This window comes from Pteropus alecto, unplaced genomic scaffold, assembly GCF_000325575.1.
Source record: "Pteropus alecto unplaced genomic scaffold, ASM32557v1 scaffold382, whole genome shotgun sequence".
Lineage (NCBI taxonomy): Eukaryota > Metazoa > Chordata > Mammalia > Chiroptera > Pteropodidae > Pteropus > Pteropus alecto.
In genome coordinates, this window is record NW_006431932.1 from 16,075 (window position 1) to 36,401 (window position 20,327).

Here is a 20,327-nt window from a genome sequence, read left to right on the forward strand (position 1 = left end):
AATAATCATACTAAGCGAAATAAGCCAGACAGAAAAGGTTGAAAATCACATGATATCACATATGTGGGATATAAACCTAAAAACAACAAATGAACACGACAAACAAACATAGACTCATGGACAATGGACTGGTGATTACTAGAAGGGAGGGGGGGAAAGGGGAGAGGAAAAATAAAAAAATAAAATGTTAAAAGAAACTGAATTTGAAACTTAAAATGCTCCCCAAAGATGAAATCTCCAGGCCCAGATGCTTTTGCTAGAGAATTCTACCAAACATTTAAAGAAGAATAAACACCACTCATACACAAAAAAACAGAATAGGAGAGAACAATTTTCAACTAATATTATTAGACCAGAATTATCTCAATACAAATACGAGACAAAGACAGTACAAAACAAAGGCCAATTTCTCTCATGAGTAGAGATGCAAAACTACTTTAAAAATATTAGCAAATATAATTGAGCAATAAATAAAAAGAATTATATGGTACAACCAAGTAAGATTTACTCCAAGTATTGAAGGCTGGTTTATGTATGTGAAAATCAGTCAATATAGTCTACTAACTTAATGGAGTAAATAAGAAAAAAGACACAGCAGTAGATACAAAAAGAATACTTGACAAAATTTAATATCCATTTGTGAAAACAAGGAATAGAGAGGAGTTTCCTCAAGTTGATGAAGAATATCTGTAGAGAACTTCTGCTAAATAACATCATCTGGTCAGAGACAGGATATTCCCTTTAAGGCCGGAAACAAGGCCAATATGTCTGCTCTCACTACATCTAAGAAGGTTCAACAGGATCTCAGTATAAACGGACATATACAAATATTTCTACAAATAAGCAACTGATAGGAAACAATTTAAAACATAATTACTCAAAATAATGAAATACTGAGGTATAAATCTAACAAAACATGTATAGATCTTTTATGCTAAAAACTACAAAACACTGATGAAAGAAATCAAAGATGTAAATAAATGTATATATTGTCGTGTATGGACTGCAACACAGTAAGGGTGTTAACTCTTACAAAATTGATAAGTTACATATTTAATGTAATTCCTACCAAACACCAAGCAAGATTTTAAAAACATAATGACGTTATTAGAAAATTAATACGTGAAGGCAACGTAATTAAAATAACTAAAATAATATTGAAAACAAAGTATAAAGTGAGAAGCATCACTTTACCTGACTTAGAAAACCCAAAACTAGACTGACACAAGTACAACCAACACAAGTACAAAATCACCTTTGATTTTTGACAAAGGTGAAAATGCAGTTCAATAGAAGAAAGATAATGGTGCATGAGCAAATGGGTCTACATAATGGGGAAAAGTTCTCAATTTAGACCTCACTTCCTATACAAAAATTAACTCAAACTCAAAATGCACCATACATTTAAATATAAACGAAAATAGATATAATTTTTAAAATCTGGAGAAAATCTTTGGACCAAAGACTTGAAGTGTTCTAGACACAACAACAACACTACAACAAAAAATCCCCAATAAATTGAACTTTATCAAAATTAAAAATTTAGTTCTGCAAACACTTTATGAAGAGGATTGAAAAGACAAGTTACAAACTGGTATAAAAATGTGCAAAGAACATATCTGACAAAAGACTCAACTGGACTATACAGACTCACAAAACTCAACAGTCAAAAGAAAAAAAACGCTCCAATTAAAAAAAAAGTGCCGGAGTCCAGTACAAGATGGCATGGAGGAGGAGGTCTCAGCCTTTGTCCCTGCCACCCCCTCCCCAAAACAATGATCTAACAACTACCCACTGATGAAAATACATCTTGGACAGCTCTAGAGTATAATTAAGATACTGCAGCAGCAACCCACTGTAGCACAAAACCCAAGGAAAGCCACATAGAAAAGAATAGAAAGCATTTTGCATCTGTCATGCAATCCTCTATCCTGGCACAGCTTGGTGCCAAGAAAGGGTTTCCTCAGCTTTGACCTCCCCCAACAGGGCAAAGTGAGAACAGGTGGCAGCCTTTGCCACCAAGTATCCCAACAGCCCTTGCTGTCGCAATGGATACTTGCAACTGACTCAAGTTAGGATGGCCAGTTTTCACAGCTGATGGAGCTGCCTGGAATCCTTGCTGCTGCAATACTCTGGAGCAGGAGATGCTACTGTGCTATCTTTGGAGCTGGACCTGACCCTCCCCACTTGTTCTGGCAATACCATGCACATGCTTATTTAAGCCCTGGACTCTGGTGTTGCCATTGTGTATGCCTGCACTCAAGTACCAAAAGGGATCTCCTTGACCACAATGCCCCCTGGCAGGAGAAAAGGAAAGCGGGAGGAATACAAGAGCTTTGGCTACCAAGGACTCTAATATCCCTTGCTGCTGCAGCAGATACCTGCAGTCTTCGCTTCCAATGATTCCCACAGATTTTTCCAATGCTGACTTCAGCTGATGGAACTGCTCAGTGTCCACACTGCTGCTGTCTCCCCACCCTAAGTCAGAGCTGCTGCACCCTACCCAACAGGCCCCCTCATACCCACCTGTAGGTAAAGGTCTCTCCCTACTGAATCCAGTCAGTAAAATCTGGAAGAGGTGCATGTTCTTTCAAGTGTGAAGGCATCAACACAGAGCTACAAGGAATATAAAAAGATCAAGGAAACATGACAACAACAAAGGAAAACAATAAATTATCAGTAATCAACTCCAAAAACACAGATATCTAAGAGTTGGCTGACAAAGAATTAAAGACAATTGTTTTAAGGAAGCTCAGTGAGCTACAAAATAACAGTGAGACAAATCAGTGACATCAGGAAAACATTATATGAACCAAACAAGAAGTTCAACAAAGAGATAGAAATCATAGAAAAGAACCAAACAGAAATTCTGGAGCTGAAGAACACAATGAATGCAATAGTGTCAAAAGTAGACTTGATCAAGGAGAAGATATAGTTTGCAAATTCATAGATAGGTCACTTGAAATTATTCAATCAGAAGAGAAAAAAGGAAAAAGAGTAAAGAATGCCTTGCAATTTATGAGACTAACAAAAGAGCCCACATCCATGTTCTGGGAGTCTTGGGAGAAGAGAGAAAGAAAAGGGCAGAAACATTATTTAAAGAAATTATAGACTACGTGAAGATGGGTGAGAAAGCAGCCATCTGCAAGCCAGGAAGAGGGCATTCACCAGGAACCAAATCTAATGGCACCTTGATTGAACTTCTCAGCCTCTAGAACTGTGAGAAATAAATTTCTGTTGTTTATACCACCAAAAAAAAAAAAAATTATGGCTAAAAACTCAAATCTTGTGAGGAAAACGGACATCCAGATTTATAAAGCTCAAAAGAACCTCCAAATGATCAACCTGAAGAAAAGTAAACTGAAACACATTATTATTGAATTGTCAAAAGTTATGGATAAAGAGAACTTTGAAAGCAGCAAAAGTGACTCATCATATAGAATGGAACTCCCATAATACCATTAATAGAGTTCTCAGCAAAAACCTTGTAGGCTATAAGAAAGTGACGTGATATATTCAAAACACTAACAAACAAACAAACAAACAAACAAAAACACCTGAGAACCCAAAACACTATAGTTGGCAAAATTATTCTTTACAAATGAAGACAAGATAAAGTCTTTCCCAAACAAAAACAAACAAAAGGAAGTTTGTTACCACCAGACAGACCTGACTTATAGGAAATGCTTAATTAGGAGAGTTCTTCAAATCAAAATGAAAACACATTAAACATGCAGAAGGATATGAAAGCATAAATATCACTAATAAATGTAAAAAAGACAAATAAAGAATAACGTTATACTGTAATGGTAGCACATAAATTGCTTTTAAACCTAATATAAAAATTAAAAAATAAAAACTTGTTGATACGTAATATTAAAAGCAAACTGTAAGAACACAAAGTGTGGGGGGAAGATTAAAAGTGTAGTTTTTGTGTGCAACTGAGGTTACACTGTTATCAGCTTAAAATAGATGGTTATAACTACAAGACATTTTATGCTAGAGCCAAGCTAATTACAAACAAAAAAGTCTACAGTAGAAACACAAAAGATAAAAGAATCAAAGCAAATCACTACAAAATTATTAATGAGGCAAGACAGAAAGATATGAAGAGAGGGACAAAACAACTGCAAAACAGAAAAAATTAACAACATGGCAACATTAAGTCCTCATCTATCAATAATGATTTTAAATGTAAATAGACTAAACTCTCAAATCAAAAGGCAGAAAATACCTGAACTGATAAGACAAACAAGACCCAGAGATATGCTATCTACAAGAGACTCGTTTTAGAATTAGACACACATAGACGGAAAGTGAAGGGATGTAAAAAAGATACTCCATGCAAATGGTAACCAAAAGAAAGTAGGGGTAATTATTATACTAATATCAGAAAAAATGCACATTAAGTCCAGAATTGTCTCTAAGGACAAAGAAAGTCATTATATAACAATAAAAGGGTCTGTTCCACGGGAAGACATAACAATTATAAATATATACACACTCAAGAGCAGAGCATATATACCAAATATTAACATATCTGAAAAGAGAAACTGAAGAATAGTGAAATTATCCATACTACTCACAGCAGTCAACAGATTCAAAGCAATCCGTACCAAAATCCCAATGGCATTCTGTTACAGAAGAAGAAAAAACTATCTTGAAATTCATATGGAACCACCAAAGGCCTGGATAGCCAAAGCAATGTTGGGAGAAAACAATGCTGGAGGCACCACACTTCCTGACTTCAAAATACATTATAAAGCTATAGTAATGAAAACAGTATGGCATTGGTATGAAGATAGGCACACAGACCAATGGAACAGTACAGAGAGCCCAGAAATACATCCACACAACTGGTCTTCAACAAGGGTGCCAAGAACACACAATGAGGGAAAGGATAATCTCTTCAATAGATGGTGCTGAGAAACCTGGATATCCATATGCAGAAGAACGAAATTGGATTCTTATTCATATAATACACAAAAATCCACTCAAAGTGGATTAAAGACTTAAAGATAAGACCTAAAATTGTGGGAAAAAAAAAAAAAGACAAAAGAGAGTAAGTATTGGTGAAGATATGGAGAAAATAGAACCCTTGTACACTGTTGGTAGGAATGTAAATTGGTAGAGCCGTTAAGGAAAACAGTATGAAAGTTCCTCAAAAAACTAAAAATAGAACTACCTAATGACTGAGCAATCACTCCTGGGTACATATTCAAAGGGAATGAAATCAGAATCCCAAAGAAATATGTACACGTTCATGTTCACTGCCACATTATTCACAATAGCCAGGATACAGAAACAATCTAAATGTCCACTGACAGATGATTAAAGAAGGTATGGTATGTATACATACAATGGATATTATTCAGTCATATAAAGGAAGGAAATCCTGACATGTGCCCCAACATGGACAAAACTGGAGGACATTATACTTAGTGAAATAAGCCACCACAGAAAGACAAATATTGCGTCATCTCACTGGAACCTAAAAGAGTTAAACTCATAGAAACAGAGAGTAGAATGGTGGGTTCTCCAAGGGCTAGGGAAATGGAGAATGGGAGATGTTGGTAAAGGAGTACAAAGTTATATAAGGCGAAGAAGCTATGGAGTTCTTACGTACAGCAATGTGACTAGAGTTAACAATACTGTATTACATACAGGCATACTTCAGAGATATTGTGGGTTCGGTTCCAGATCACCACAATAAAGCGAGTATGACAATAAAGGGAGCTGCAATCTTTTTGCTTGTGGAGGACCTTGGCTTCAATTTGTAAAACATGCAACATCTGTGAAGTGCAATAAAGTGAAGTTTGCTTGTACTGAAATTCACCAAGAGGGTAGTAGCTCTTAAGGGTTCTTAAACCACCTCTCAAAACGTATGTCAGGTGATGGGTATGTAAATTAGCTTGATTGTGGCAATTATTTCAAAATGTATATGTATGTCAAAATATCAGGTCTTATACCTTAAATATGTGCAATTTTAATTGTCATTATACCTCAATAAAGATGGGGAAAAAAGTACAGAAGCCATGAACAGACATTTACTGTCTAAGGATATATAGATGGCATATGAGCACATGAAAAGATGAACACATTTAACATCACTAACCATTAAGGAAATGCAAATTAATAATCATGATGAGCTATCACTATATTCCTATTACAACCACTAATCCAAAAAAAAAGTTATAATACCAGGTACTAGGAAGGATGGGAAGTAACTGGATTTCTCATACACTGCTGATAGAAATACAAAATGCTACAGCTACTCTGGAAAATAATTTGGCAATTTCTTAAAGAACAAAATATATTCTTACTAAACAACCACAATCACACTCCTGGGCATATATTTCAGAGAAAATAATTATGCTCACACAAAAACCTGAACACGAATGTTCATAGCAGCTTTATTTAAAAACGGCCAAAATTTAGAAACAACAAGTATGTCCTTCAATAGGTGAATGGCTTAACAAATTATAGTACATTCACATAGTAGAATATTGTGTAGTAATAAAAGAAATAAACTATTGATACACATTATAACTTGGATGGATCTCAATCTCACACATCAAATATTGTATGATTCCATTTATAAGATGTTTGTGAAATTGCAGAATTACAGAGATGAAAGGCATATTAGTTGGCAGAGATTAAGGACAATGTGGGAGGGGAGGAGGGTATGATTATAAAGAAGTAGCATGAGAGAAATCTTTGTGGTGATAGAATAATTCTATACCACAGCAGTGGTGGTGGTTGTATGAAATCTCCACGTGATGAAATGGCATAGAGCAATTCACACATATTGTAGCAATATCTACTTATAAATGGTATTGAGATAATCACTTCTTGGCCTTCTGGCTAAGATCAAGTGTAGTATCTGTTCTTATCTTAAGTTTAACAAATGGTGTTGAGACTATATTATAGTCATATAAGATATAACAATTGGTGGAAACTTGTGAAGAATACAATTGCTAATTCCTGTGAATCTATAGTTGTGTCAAATAAAAAGTTTTTTAAGTATATATAAAAACCAAAAACAATCTGAAAATACTTTTTTTCTTAAAAAGCAAACCAGAGATGGAGAAAAAAAATGTGTGCAAGACATATATTTGATAAAGGTCTGAACAACTTCCACTCAACAATAAGGACCCCCTCCAAAAAAAACAAAAACAAAAAACCAATAAAGTTAAGTAGAAAATGGAGTAAAGATTTGATTACTTCATTAAAGAAGATTATAAATGGTTAAAAAGTACATGAAAAGAGGTTCAACATTGTTAGTCACCAGGGAAATGCAAATTAAAACCCAATAAAATATAACTAGATACCAACTACAACTGGTTAAAAATAATAAGACTTATTGAACCAAATGTTGGTAACTAAAAAGCAATGAGAACTCTCAGACACTGCAAATGGGCATAAGAAACAGTGTAGTCAACTTGAAATCATTTGGCAGTTCCTTATAAAATATAAACTTACCAGAAGACCCAATAAGCTCACTTCCTGGTATTTACACAAGAGAAATGAGAACATATCGACACACAGACTTGTATGTGCATGTTCATAGCAGCTTTACTCATGATAGCCTCAAACTAGAAAAAAACTCAGGTGTCTAACGACTGAAAGCATAATAAACTGTGGTAAAAACAAACTAGTGATACATGCACACATGCACGAGTCTTATGCTAAGCATTATGCTAAGTAAAAAAAGCCAGACAAAAGACAGAATATACTTTATGATTCCATTTATATAAAACTTGAGAAAAGGCAAAACTATTGCAATAGAAAGCAGATCAGTGATTGCTAGAGGTCTGAGAGGTAGGGATGGAGGGAGAGGACTCACTGCAAAGTGCTACAAGGTATCTTTTTGGGATGGATGTATTTCAAATCATGATTTTGATGATGGTAAAACTCATTGACTGGTACAATGAAAAGTGCTGAATTTTATTTTCTGCTAAATACAAGTCAATGAGAATAATTAACATTTAAAAAAGAAAAACAATTTGCAGTCAATAAGGAGTCACATGGTAAGGTCCACTCACCCACTGAGATGAGGTGGCTGTAGTTCTCCAACATCACATCTCTGTATAAGGTCCTCTGAGAAGCACTCAGGTACTGCCACTCCTCCAGGGTGAACTCTACAGTCACATCCTTGAATGACACTGAGGCCTGTAACAGCACATTTCTAGTCAATCTCAGGGTCCCGAATCAGGGACATGGAAAATAATTTTGGAAACTAACTCTTAATAGATTTACTGTTATTGAGTTTAAAACAAAATGCTATAAAAGATAACTATTATAGCCCTAACTCTGTCTTATACTTTGGGGACATGTGCACAATTAGTAAAAAAAAAATTATTCTCATGCTCTGATTTATTTATATCTATTTTTAAATTATACACATATATTATCAATATAATGAGAAAGCTTAGTGCCTTATTTGCTTATTTAGAGTTAATTAATATAGAATTCCTGTATATATTTTCCATACACCAATGGATTATGCTGAGCACTCTGGAGAGTATACATACCCCAACCTAGAGTTCTTGCTGGGGTAATGGGGAAACAATGAAGAGATACATGAAAGCCTAGGGAGGTATTACACATCACCAGATTTATATTTCAGGAGTAATGCTCTAGAACAGGCTTTCTTCAGTTTGGCATTACTAACATTGTGGACCTAATAACACTATTTTTGGGCAAGACTCTCCTGTGTATTTTAGGATATTTATCAGTATCCCTGTCTTCTACTGACCATATACCAGTAGTGTTTCCAGTTGTGACAATTAAAACTGTCTCTATACAAGTTCATCAAAAACTTAAAAATAAAACTACCATATTAGCCAGCAATACCTCTTCTAGGTATTTATATGAAGAAAATGAAAACTTTAATTTGAAAAGATATATGCATCTCTATGTTCATTGCAGCATTGTTTACAATTGCTGAGATATGGAAGCAACCCAGGTGTCCACTGATAGATGAATGGATAAAAAAGATGTGATATATAAATACAATGGAATGTTACTCGGCCATAAAAAACACTGAAATCTCAACATGGATAGACCTAGAAGATATTATACAAGTGAAATAAGTGAGACAAAGAAAGACAAATACTGCATGATTTCACTTGTATGTGGAATCTAAAAAGCAAAACAAATGAACAAACAAAACAAAACAGAAACAGACTCACAGATATAGTAAACAAATTGGTGACTCCCAGGGAAGGGAGGAGGATAGGTAAAATAGGTAAAGGGATCAAGAGGTAGAAACTTCCAGTTACAAAATAAGTCACGGATGTAATGTACTGCACTGGGAACACAGTCAATAATATCGTAATGACTTATAGAGAGAAGACTTATTGTGGTTATCATTTCATAATGTATAAAAATAATCATTAAGTTGTTCACCTCAAACTAATATAACAGCGAATGTCAATTATATCTCAACAAAAAATAAATCTCCAAACATTGCCAAACATCTCCTGGGTAGCAAAATAGACCCTACTTAGGAACCACTGCTTTTATGAATAATGGACAATGTATTAAGCAGCAAAACACCCAAATTAAGAGATGAACTATACTAAGAAAAAGCAACAAAAATAAAGAATGGGAAACAAATCCTTACAGGAAACAAAATACAGTCATTACTTTGTTGTGCAGCTATACATAGAGATGCTGCACAAGCAACTGGGTAGAGGCTGATGCCGTATACACAGATCGAAAGAATGAGTCAAAGGCTGGGCCGTAGTGAGGCAGATGTTCATTAGCATTCAAAACACCTGTGGAACTATTTATTTCCACAGATAATGGAATTATTTCACTGTTAGGTGCATAATTCTGGAACAAAGGAGGGAAGTGTAAAATGAAAATATTTAGGAGAAATTAGTCATTAAGATGGTAATTAAAGTCATCAGAGAAAAAGACCCAGCTTAGAAAGGACAAAGAAACCAAGAAGACCCAAATATAGAATGTGATGGACTAACAAATTTAACAGGTAGGTAGAAAAATAGGCTACAAAGGCTGAGAAAGAATGTCTAAATGATGGAAAGAGAAATCAGAAAGATTAGGGCTCTCTAGGTTCTAACCTAGTTTGTGGTGACATGGCTCAGTGCACCAAGGTCAGAATCACCAGTAAATACAGGACCCATTATGGTGCCTTTCTCAGGAAAATGGAGAAGAAAATTAAAATCAGCCAGCACGCCAAGTACACTTGCTCCTTCTGTGGCAAAACCAAGATGAAAAGAAGACCTGTGGGGATCTGGCACTGTGGTTCCTGCGTGAAAACAGAGCTCTGATGGTGCCTGACCTACAACACCACTTCTGCCATCATAGTAAAGTCTGGCATCAGGAGACCGAAGGAACTGAAATTTGAAACATTGCTAGCCTATAATAAATGAGTTGATTTATGTAACAAAATTACTTTGGTTTCCTAGTTTTATTAATTAGATGTTTTGGTTTGCATTGCATTAATTTTGCTTTCTCAAAAAAGATCTGGAAATTAAGACCCTTCTAATTTTTCAGTAGCTAAATGATATATGACCTAAGAATATAAGCCTTACAGGTTAGATATACATCTCAGCTTTTTATGTCTTTTTTTTGGCCAGTTCAACTTGGGATACATTAGTTCGAATTGTGCAAACTTTTGTTTTTAAATCACAGTTAATATTTTTTAAAAATGTTTCTAAAGGCAGGATGACATAAACTTCCTTTTTTGGTGTTTAGTCTGACTACTGTACCATCATCTTCAGAAAACAGTGTGAAACAATTAGAATTTCAGAACAAATTTTGCAAATATCTTCATTATTCTTTTTTCAGTCTATACACAAGGATTCACAGGATTGAATTATTCAAACTGCTATATATAGTCACGCTAAGAAAAAATGAAGTTATTTGGAGGTTAAAAAAAAAAAGATTAGAGAACTAGAAATTAAGAGAAGAGAGAATTATAAGCATAAATGATTCCTCTAGTTCAAGGGAGCTGAGCACACACATTTATATCCCTTGCCTCCCAAAATACACTCAGGTAAAATATAGAACCTACTATGACAGAAGAGGAATACAGAGAAACATCACAGCAGACAGCCCAAAAATTTGAATAAATTCTGGAAGAGAGAGCATAAGATAGCATTAGATAGGAAAAACTGGGCGATGTTGCCCACAAACAAATATAAAAAAGTGGGCAGAAGGAGCAGGGCACTAATGAGAGCCCAAAAAGACATCCAAGCTTAAACTGAACAAGACCTAGAACACAGTGTGTAGTGAGAAGAATAATTAGCAGAGTAAATTTTTATCTGAATATAGGTGATATTCTGGTGTAAGTGAGGAAAGGCTGGACATGGATATCACAGGGATAACTAGGTGGCCATCTGGGAAAAGAGAGATTTAAATCTCACACCATCGAGAAGGATAAAATTAAAACGTATTGAAGATGTAAATGTAAAAAATAAAATTAATAACATTCTAGAACACTACACAGAACAATCCTTTTATAATGTTAGAATGAGAAATGCCCAGCTATGACAAAATCCAGGAATCATAAAAGAAAAAACTGCTAAATTTGATGACATAAAAATCAAATGTCTCTATGGCGAAAAAAAAAAAAAAATCATGAGCAAGGAAAAAAAAAAGTAAGAAAACTGCAATTTATATCACAGAAATAGGGCTATAAGGATGCACTGGAATATGTGGTGACAGAATAAATTCTAACTATGGGCAATGAACATGCAATGCAATATAAATATGACTTACTGTTGAATTGTACACTTGAAACTTATTATTTCGTTAATCAATGTCACCATAATAAAAAAAAAATACAAAAAATACAGAAAATCAATCGGAATAATTATTAAAAACAAAACTAGCGTTATGATGTACATAAGTGCTTTCTCTGTATAAATATTTTGAACAAATTATAGTTCTAGAACAGCAATAAAGCACTTTAAAAAAGATGCACTTGACAGAATAATTAAAATCAGCACATCAACAGAAAAATGGGTAAAGAATAAACAGTTCAACAAAAAAAGAAATATAAATAAATTACAAAAAGAGACGTTCCACCTCATTTAGGAGAAAAGCTTATAAAACTAAATCAAGATATCATGTTTTAAACACATTGGTAAGAATTTAAAAAGCCTGACAGGATGTTCTTATTTGCAAGGTTGTGGGAATGAAACTGGCACTTTCAAATTGTTCGCTCTACCTTAAAGGCAGAATCTAGGCACTTCAAAGTAATGATTAACACCCCATGATCCTCATTTCTTGCTAGGATAAGTGAAATAGACTCCTATATTGTTCCTGATTCCACCACCACTCAATTAGAGTCTATCTTCAACAATAAGACAGAATCAATCTTTTAAACTGTAAGTCAAAACTATCCTTTTGACTCAAATGGATAAAATCCCAAACCCTCAAAACCATCCGTATCACCGAAATGAAGAGAGATACTATGTTCATGAATTAGAAGAATCAATATGATCAAGATCTTAATTCTCCTCAAATTGATCTATTCTATAGATTCAGTGCAATCAAAATTAAAATCTCAGCAGGCTTTTTTGAGATGGACAAGCTGATTTTTTAAAACTTTCTAAAAAGGAGCAAGGGACTTAGACTATCCAAAATAATTTTTTAAAAAGAACAAAGTCGCAAGATTCACATTACTTGATTTCAAGAATTACTGTAAACACACACTCATGAAGACAGTGTGGTATTTTCAAAAGGATTAATACAGATCATCAGAAGTGAAAAGAGTCCAGAAACACATCCATACATTATTTGCTAGGTGATTTCCCAAAAAGGTACCAAGGCAGTTCAATGTGGAAAGTATATTCTTGTCAACAAATGGTAAGTATGCAAAGGTAGAGGGCATAAATATGCCAAGTGTGTGTTCCTATACTCCCAATATTTAGAGTTCAATGCCAGCACAAAATGTTAAGACCAACCCTTGAAATTCTAGGTTTCAGACTGGATCGACTGGAACATATTTTTTCCTTTACTGGTTAGCAGCTTTTAAAATAAAATTAAAATTAAAAGCTGATTAAAAAAAAGAAATTATTGATGTAACAGATAAAGATCTTAGATTCCTAAAAGAATGTTAGCAATAGTATCAACAAGCTTATAAAGACTCCACCAAAAAACTAGTAAAAACAATAAACAAATACAGGATACAAAATCAATGTACGAAAATCTATTGTGTTCCTATATACTAACAATGAAATTTCATAAAAAGAGATGAAATAAACAATTCTCTTGCAATTGCAACAAAAAGAATAAAATACCTAGGAATAAGCTTAACAAAGCATGTGAAGGACCTATACACTGAAAACTACAAGACAGTATTAAAAGAAATTGAAGGAGACACAGAGAAATGGAAAGACATTTCATGTTCATGGATTGGAAGAATCAACATAGTTAAAATGGCCATATTATATATGGCCGAAGCAATATATAGATTTAATGCATTCCCCATCAAAATCCCAATGACATTTTTTTAAAGAAAAGAATTAAAAAATCATCTGATTTGTATGGAATCACAAAAGACAAAGCAATCCTGAGAAAAAAGAACAAGGCCAGAAGTATCATTCTACCTGACTTCAAATTACATTTCGAAGCCACAGTAAAATAGCATAGTATTGGCAGAAAAAAACACACAGACCAATGGAACAGAATTGAGAGCCCAGAAATAAATCCACATAACATAGGCAAATAATTTTTAACAAAGGAGCCAAAAAACATACAATGGAGAAAAAGCCTCTTCAATAAATGGTGCTGGGAAAACCGGAAAGTCACATGCAAAAGAATGAAACTAGACTGCTATCTGTCACTTACACCAAAACTAACTCAAAATTGATAAAAGACCTAAATATATAACCTAAAACAATAAATTGCGTAGAAGAAAACACAGGCACTAAACTCATGGACCTCGATTTAGAGGGGATTTTATGAATTTGACCTCAAAGGCAAGGGAAGTAAAAGCAAAAATAAATGAATGGGACTATATCAAACTGAAAAACTTCTGCACAGTAAAAGAAACTATCAATAAGACAGAGAGGCAACCAACCGAATGGGAGAAGGTATTTGCAAACGACACCTCTGATGAGGAGCTAAAGTTAAAAAAAAGGCAGAGAACCTAAACAGACACTTCTCTCAAGACATAAAAAGGGACAACAGACATAGGAAAGCATGCTCATTCACTAGCTATTATGAAAATACAAATCAAAACCACAATGATACCACCTCACACCTGTATGAATGGCTATTATCAACAAGACAAGTAATAACAAGTGTTGAAGAGGTTGTTGGAAAAAAGGAACCATTATACACTGCTGGTGGAATGTAAACTGGTACAGCCACTATGGAAAGCAGTATGGAGGTTCCTCAAAAAACTAAGAATAGAATTACCATATGACCAAAAGCAATTCCTTTTCTATCTACCCCCAAAATTTGAAAACATTTATCTGTAAAGATAATATGCACTCTGTTGTTCACTGCAGCATTACTCAATTACACATAGTGGCCAAGATGTAGAAACAACTGAAGCATCCTTCAATAGATGACTGGATAAAGAAGATGTGGTACATTGATATAATGGAATATTATTCAATCATAAGAAAAGATGAAACACTGCTATTTTCAACAACATGGATGGATCTTGAGATTATTGTGCTAAGTGAAATAAGCCAGACAGAAAAATTGAGACCATATGATTTCACTCATATATGGGATATAAATCTGAAAGCAACAAATGAACAAGACAAACAAACAAAAAGTCATTAACGCAGACAACAGTTTAGTGGTTACCAGAGGGAAAGGTGGGGCGGGGGAGGAAGAGAGGGAGGGCAGACAGGGTAGAGGGAGTCAAATATATGGTGACGGAAGGAGATCCAACTTTGCGTGATGAACATACAATGCAATATACAGATGATGTATTATTAAACTGTACACTTGAAACCAATATAATTTTATTAACTGATATTGCCCCCAATAAATTTAATTTAAAAAGCTTATAAAATATATTTTAAAATGAAATAAAAATGAATAATTTTCCATGAAAATGTAATGACAAAAGTTAGACTAAGAAAAAATACACATCTAGTAAACACTACTAAATTAATAATCAAAATGTTCATGCACAATATCTTCGCAAAGCCCAAATTTATAGGTGAGTTTCACAGAATCTACATGTCACACAACTTTCTCATGTAAATTATTATAAAAGGAGCAGGAAAGCACCTACTTCCTTTTGAGACTAAGACCATGATTTCACAATTGAACAAGGAAATAAGAAAGCACAGTCTAAAACTTACAACTAGTAGATAAATAAGTTCTGGAGAGCTAATGCACAACATAGTGATTATAGTCAACAATACTGTATTATAAATGTTAGTTACTAACAGACTAATTCTTAACTGTCCTCAACAGACACAAAAAATATAAATATGTGACGTGATAAAGGTCTTAGCTGATGTTACTGCAGTGATCATACTGCATATATAAATGAATCAAACCAACACCTTGTATGTACACCTTAAACTTATGCAATGTCATATGTCAATCATAAAAAAAATGTATAGTCCAATCCAACTTGTGGCTATAGAAAAAAAAATCCTATAGTATCAGCAGAAAACCTTAGGAAAATCTGTAAGAAGCAACTTAGCACCCTATTAGCAACTAAGAATTCAAGTTACTATTAGAAAACTCAATATATTGTTTATAATATTTATAAAGGAAATAAGCAATAGCTATTTCAATAGATACACAAATAGTATTCAATATAATTCAATGCACATTCATGACTAACATGAAATCTTAGCAAACTAGCACCCTTCAGAAATCTAGTTACTCTGACAAAAAGTACTAACCAAGAGCTGACAGCAATACCAAGGTTAATGGTAAAACTGCTTATTTTCCCTCAAGATTAACTTGATCTAGTTCTATTTCTCTTTTTCCGTGTAACACATGGGGAATGAAAAAAGAGCTCACCTGAGTTATGTTCATTTTCTTTAGCTCTTGGGAGAGTGTAGTGAACTGGAGTTCAGCTGAAGGGACAGAAAGAAGACAGAGATCACAAGATTTGGCCCGCCTTACAGCTCCTAGATTCACCTCCTCAAATATTACTCTAGTTGGTATTCAGCCTCTCTATTAAACATACACCCTCTGGACTTTGAAAAGGCATAGGAAGGATCTTTATGCGACTCTGAAATGATCACTGGGCTTAAATCTTCAGCTTTTTACTGAATAAAAACATAAACTTTTCTCGAATGACAATAATGCATGTGTCCTGACTAACACAAAAGAGTAAAAACAGATTAGTTGAATTAAATTACACCAAAGGACACTATTCTTAAAGATTAACTTACAGAAAAATACTCAGTAAGCATTACTTACCTATTTTTCTCAGTGATATTATTTACTCCCGGTATAGACAATTCACAGAAAGCCTAGCAAAGAGATGGAATGCTTTAAGGCAGGATTTTTAATTGTTTGTTTCAGCTTTGATGATCAAAACGTCCTTTTTATAAGATGCTTTTGGTGACTTACTTGTGGGAGAGAGAAGAGCAATGTTTTCCTCCTGACTCTGTCACAAACAAACTGGATTACTCTGGACAAGTCACTGGACCTTTCAGGCCGAATGTCTTTAAAGCCTCCAAGATTCAGAAATTGTAGTCTTGGAAAAACTCTTTACGAATCATCATTCTGGAATTCTGTGAAGTCAGAATAATGTCAGTAGCGTCACATGTGATGGACATGTGTGACAGCAGCACAGCATCTGTAAAGAGTGGGGGCTGTTTAGGGAGAGTGGAGACAGAATCTCCTCCCTCTGTCTACTTACCCCTTACCCCCAGACCTTGCTCTCACAAGCTCTCCAATGAAGCAGCCCTTCTTGAGCAGCCCACCCCTTGGTCACCCCAGCTTACCTCGTTCCTCTCAAGGCTGGCCCCAACCCCCACTGTTCACACAGTATGATGGCTTCTCAAGGTGGTGTCATCACCAAGATTAACTCATTCTCGGCCTTGCAAATCTAGGGTCTGCTTCTTTCTGGGCTCTTTTGCCTCTGCTCTGAAGGTCTGCAGAGAGGTCTAAGGTCAAAGGGGTGCTCTCTTCCTGGTAAGACTTCTGTTCACAGAGGCCCCCTTCTTCTTACAACGGTTTCTTTGTTTCGAGGGAACCAGGATGTAGACCTGAGAAACAAAACGGACTCTCAGAATTTATAATATCAGACTTAAGATAGCCTGACAGTGCAATGGGACCAAGAACCTGTCTGACCTATGGAATCTGAAGAGACACTAGAATCCCATAATACATATGACATGTGGTAGGATTCTATCTATGTTCACATTCCCTTATATCCTTGGGTATTAGGGGACAGGTCACTTTGCTAAACGCCTAAAGGATGCAATGCTGGTTTTAGGCAGGTGTCATACCTAAACAAAGCCTGAGACTGTAACTACAGGGATATCTCATTTAATTGGACTTCACAGATATTGTGTTTTTTTACAAACTAAATGCAAGGCCCTCCACCAGAAAAACACTACCACTCACTTTACTGCAGTGATTTGGAACTAAACCGGCAATATCTCCAAGATATGTTTGTAAAGCACATTGGCCCTTCAATCAGAGGTCAAGACTGAGGACAAGGCTCCCCCAACTTGAGCCTCCGTGTTTGTTAAAGTGGGTGTGAGGTTACATTAAACTATCCAATGAAAAGAACAGAGCAAAGGGTCTTTTAAATGTAATAGCAGTTGTCACTTATTCAGTGCTTACCTGGCACTTGCCTAAACCCTCTACGAGTTATGACTTAGATCTAAGTTTCAAAATAACCATGAAACGGTCATTAAAATCCTCATTTTCAGATAACTGACTTTCATCAGGTTCCTTCTGTCGTCCGTGCCTACAGGTGACAGCTGAAATTTACAAATACCGAGTCTTTTTGGTTCCTGAACTTGGGCTCTCACCGCAGACCCACCGCCTGCGCTTTCTGGCACGCTCAGGATCAACATTATAAACGCGCTTTTCCTTCTGTAGCCGACATGGGATTTTCTCCGGTCTGGCTGCATTATGGGCCGGGCACAAGTTTCCTGCATACTCCAGCCCGCAGCGAGCACCTGCTCCTGACCGGATTCAGTCTGGCAAGCGCCCCGGGAGCCCGAGCGCTCCGAACCCTTCCTCATCCCCCGCCCCCACACACCCTTCCCGGCCTCCCCCGGGCCGAGGGCCCTCCCAGGCGCATACACCAGCCTTGGGGGCGTCAGGGTGGGGGTGCCAAGGACTTCTCGCTCCCAACCCTAGGCACAAGCGCACTCCACCCAGCTAGTCACCCCGCTCTTGCCCCAGATGCGCACCCTTTACTTTCCGAGCAGACCAGCAGGTTCCCAAACCGCTTCCCAGAAGTGCAGAGAAGTCGATTGAGGAGGCGGGGCTACAACTGCACTTGCGCAAAAGGAGCCCAGAATCCCCTTCCCAGAGTGCCGCGCGGTGAACGATTCAAGACTACATTTCCCAGTAGACCTCAGCGTCCTCTTTTGAAATCACGGTCGTATGGCCTTTTTGCATTTTGAAAGCTGGAGGATGATTTCCTTAGATAGCTCCTGCCCAGGTTCTTTCAGAGCCAGAGGAGGTTAAGATTTAAACTTGAACTCTCCCAGCAAATGCAAAGGGTGGTCCTCTATTGGCCCCGGACTGAAATAACAGCATTTATTTTTCATAAGTAATTTGGAGAAAATTGGGAAAATTTGCGTTTCGGTTGGATATGAAGTTATTAAGGGAGTTATTTAGAAAAAAAAAATAACCGTAAAAGCAGGCATGATGATCGAAGTAGTTAGGCTTTAAGTTATATAGTTGTAAAATTAAAATTTTATAATATTTCAACCTGGGACCTTCGCTCTTCCTTTACAACCAATGGACCCACTAACCCCTGAGCCTCATCCTGGTGACCCCAGAGACCCACAAGGAGTTTTGTCAAACTACATTAAATCATAATAGACTTCACCAGATCACAAACGGAAAGTCGTCATACATATATTTATTCAACAAATATTTATTAAAAACTTGTTGTGTAATAGATACCATTCTAGATGCTAGGATAGAAACATCACACGCACAAAAAATTGAAATTCCTAAACCCCAATGGAATTTCTGATTAGGGTTGTTTTGGATGCCTATTAGGGTCCCTTCAAGAAACGGGTGTCAATTGTGAAAAAACAACGCAACACTTTGTAAAAGTGGAAATTCTCCAGTTTCAGGGAGGTGATCTCTCCAGGCGCCAGTCCCCAGGGAGAAGCGCAACATTCCAAGGTGCAGATGATAAAACTGTCTACTAGGCCCTGTTTGATCTGAGAGTTCCTTGGAAGTGCAACATTTATCTTTGTACAAAATGTTAACGGCTAACTTCTGCTTCTTGTAATCTGCTTATTCAAGGATGTAGTAGGAGGCTTTCAAGCTGCCTCCTGTGGAAGCTCGGGGCTGATCTCCTCTAACCCTGCGTGGTAGAGAGTCAGTCGCCGGCAGGCTAATAAAGGCTCATAATTAATCTCAATTGGCTCCGTGGGTCTCAGAATCATTCGCGCCATAACAACTTGAGGGGAGCCTAATAAATGGGTCTTTAAAAATAGGGGTAGTATTCCTGAAGCATCCTATAACTATGGATGTGATAATGGAGGAAATAAGCATTGCTAAGAGAGTCATTTTATAAAAATAGAATTAGGAAGCAATTAAGGAAGTTTGCTATTAAGCCAACTAAACTTAAAACAAATGAGAGGAAGAAAATAATAAAGGTCGGGACAGATGTCAATGACATACAAAACAGAAAAATTAATAAAACCAGAAATGGGCTCTTCGACAAAATTGACAATCCTTTAGCTAGAGTTCCTAAGAAAATGATAGAATTTCTCAAAAACATAAATAAATAAGGGCCATCATTACCATATATATAGAAATTAAAGGATTATAAGGCAATATTATGAACAACTATATGCCACAAACTAGATTATTTATAAGATATAGACAAATTCTAAGATCCAAGTTCCAAAGCTGACTCAAAAACAAGTAGAAAATCTCAACAGATTTATAACAAGTAAGAAAATTAAATTAGTAATTAAAACACTTTCAGGAATGAAGTCTAAATTCCAATGACTCAACTGGTAAATTTCATCAAATATTAAATGAAGAAATAATCCCAATCACTTACAATCTCTTTCAGAACATATAGACAGAAATAACATGTCCCACATCATTTAGGCCAGTGTTCTTTGAAATAATGGCAAATAAAGACATCGTATGCAAAGACCAACATCCCTCATGAATATTGGTGAAAAAATCCTTAACGATAC

At 35.8% G+C, this 20,327-nt stretch overlaps 1 protein-coding gene and 2 pseudogenes across 1 annotated transcript in view; 2 read left to right on the forward strand and 1 right to left on the reverse strand.

The window, feature by feature from the left end:
* LOC102892491 (zinc finger protein 782) overlaps positions 1-18,424 on the reverse strand; it is a 28,010-nt gene extending 9,586 nt beyond the window's left edge. The window contains exons 1-6 of the mRNA XM_006906884.3: positions 18,342-18,424; positions 16,917-17,180; positions 16,540-16,703; positions 16,387-16,458; positions 15,982-16,037; positions 8,046-8,172 (exon numbers count right to left, since the gene is read on the reverse strand). Coding sequence (XP_006906946.3) covers positions 8,046-8,172; positions 15,982-15,996 — 142 coding nt within the window. The 5' untranslated portion in view covers positions 15,997-16,037; positions 16,387-16,458; positions 16,540-16,703; positions 16,917-17,180; positions 18,342-18,424. The remainder of the gene's footprint in view (positions 1-8,045; positions 8,173-15,981; positions 16,038-16,386; positions 16,459-16,539; positions 16,704-16,916; positions 17,181-18,341) is intronic.
* Positions 6,845-6,963, forward strand: LOC112475607 (annotated as a pseudogene).
* LOC112475604 lies at positions 9,458-10,602 on the forward strand (annotated as a pseudogene).
* Positions 18,425-20,327: the final 1,903 nt, after the last annotated feature.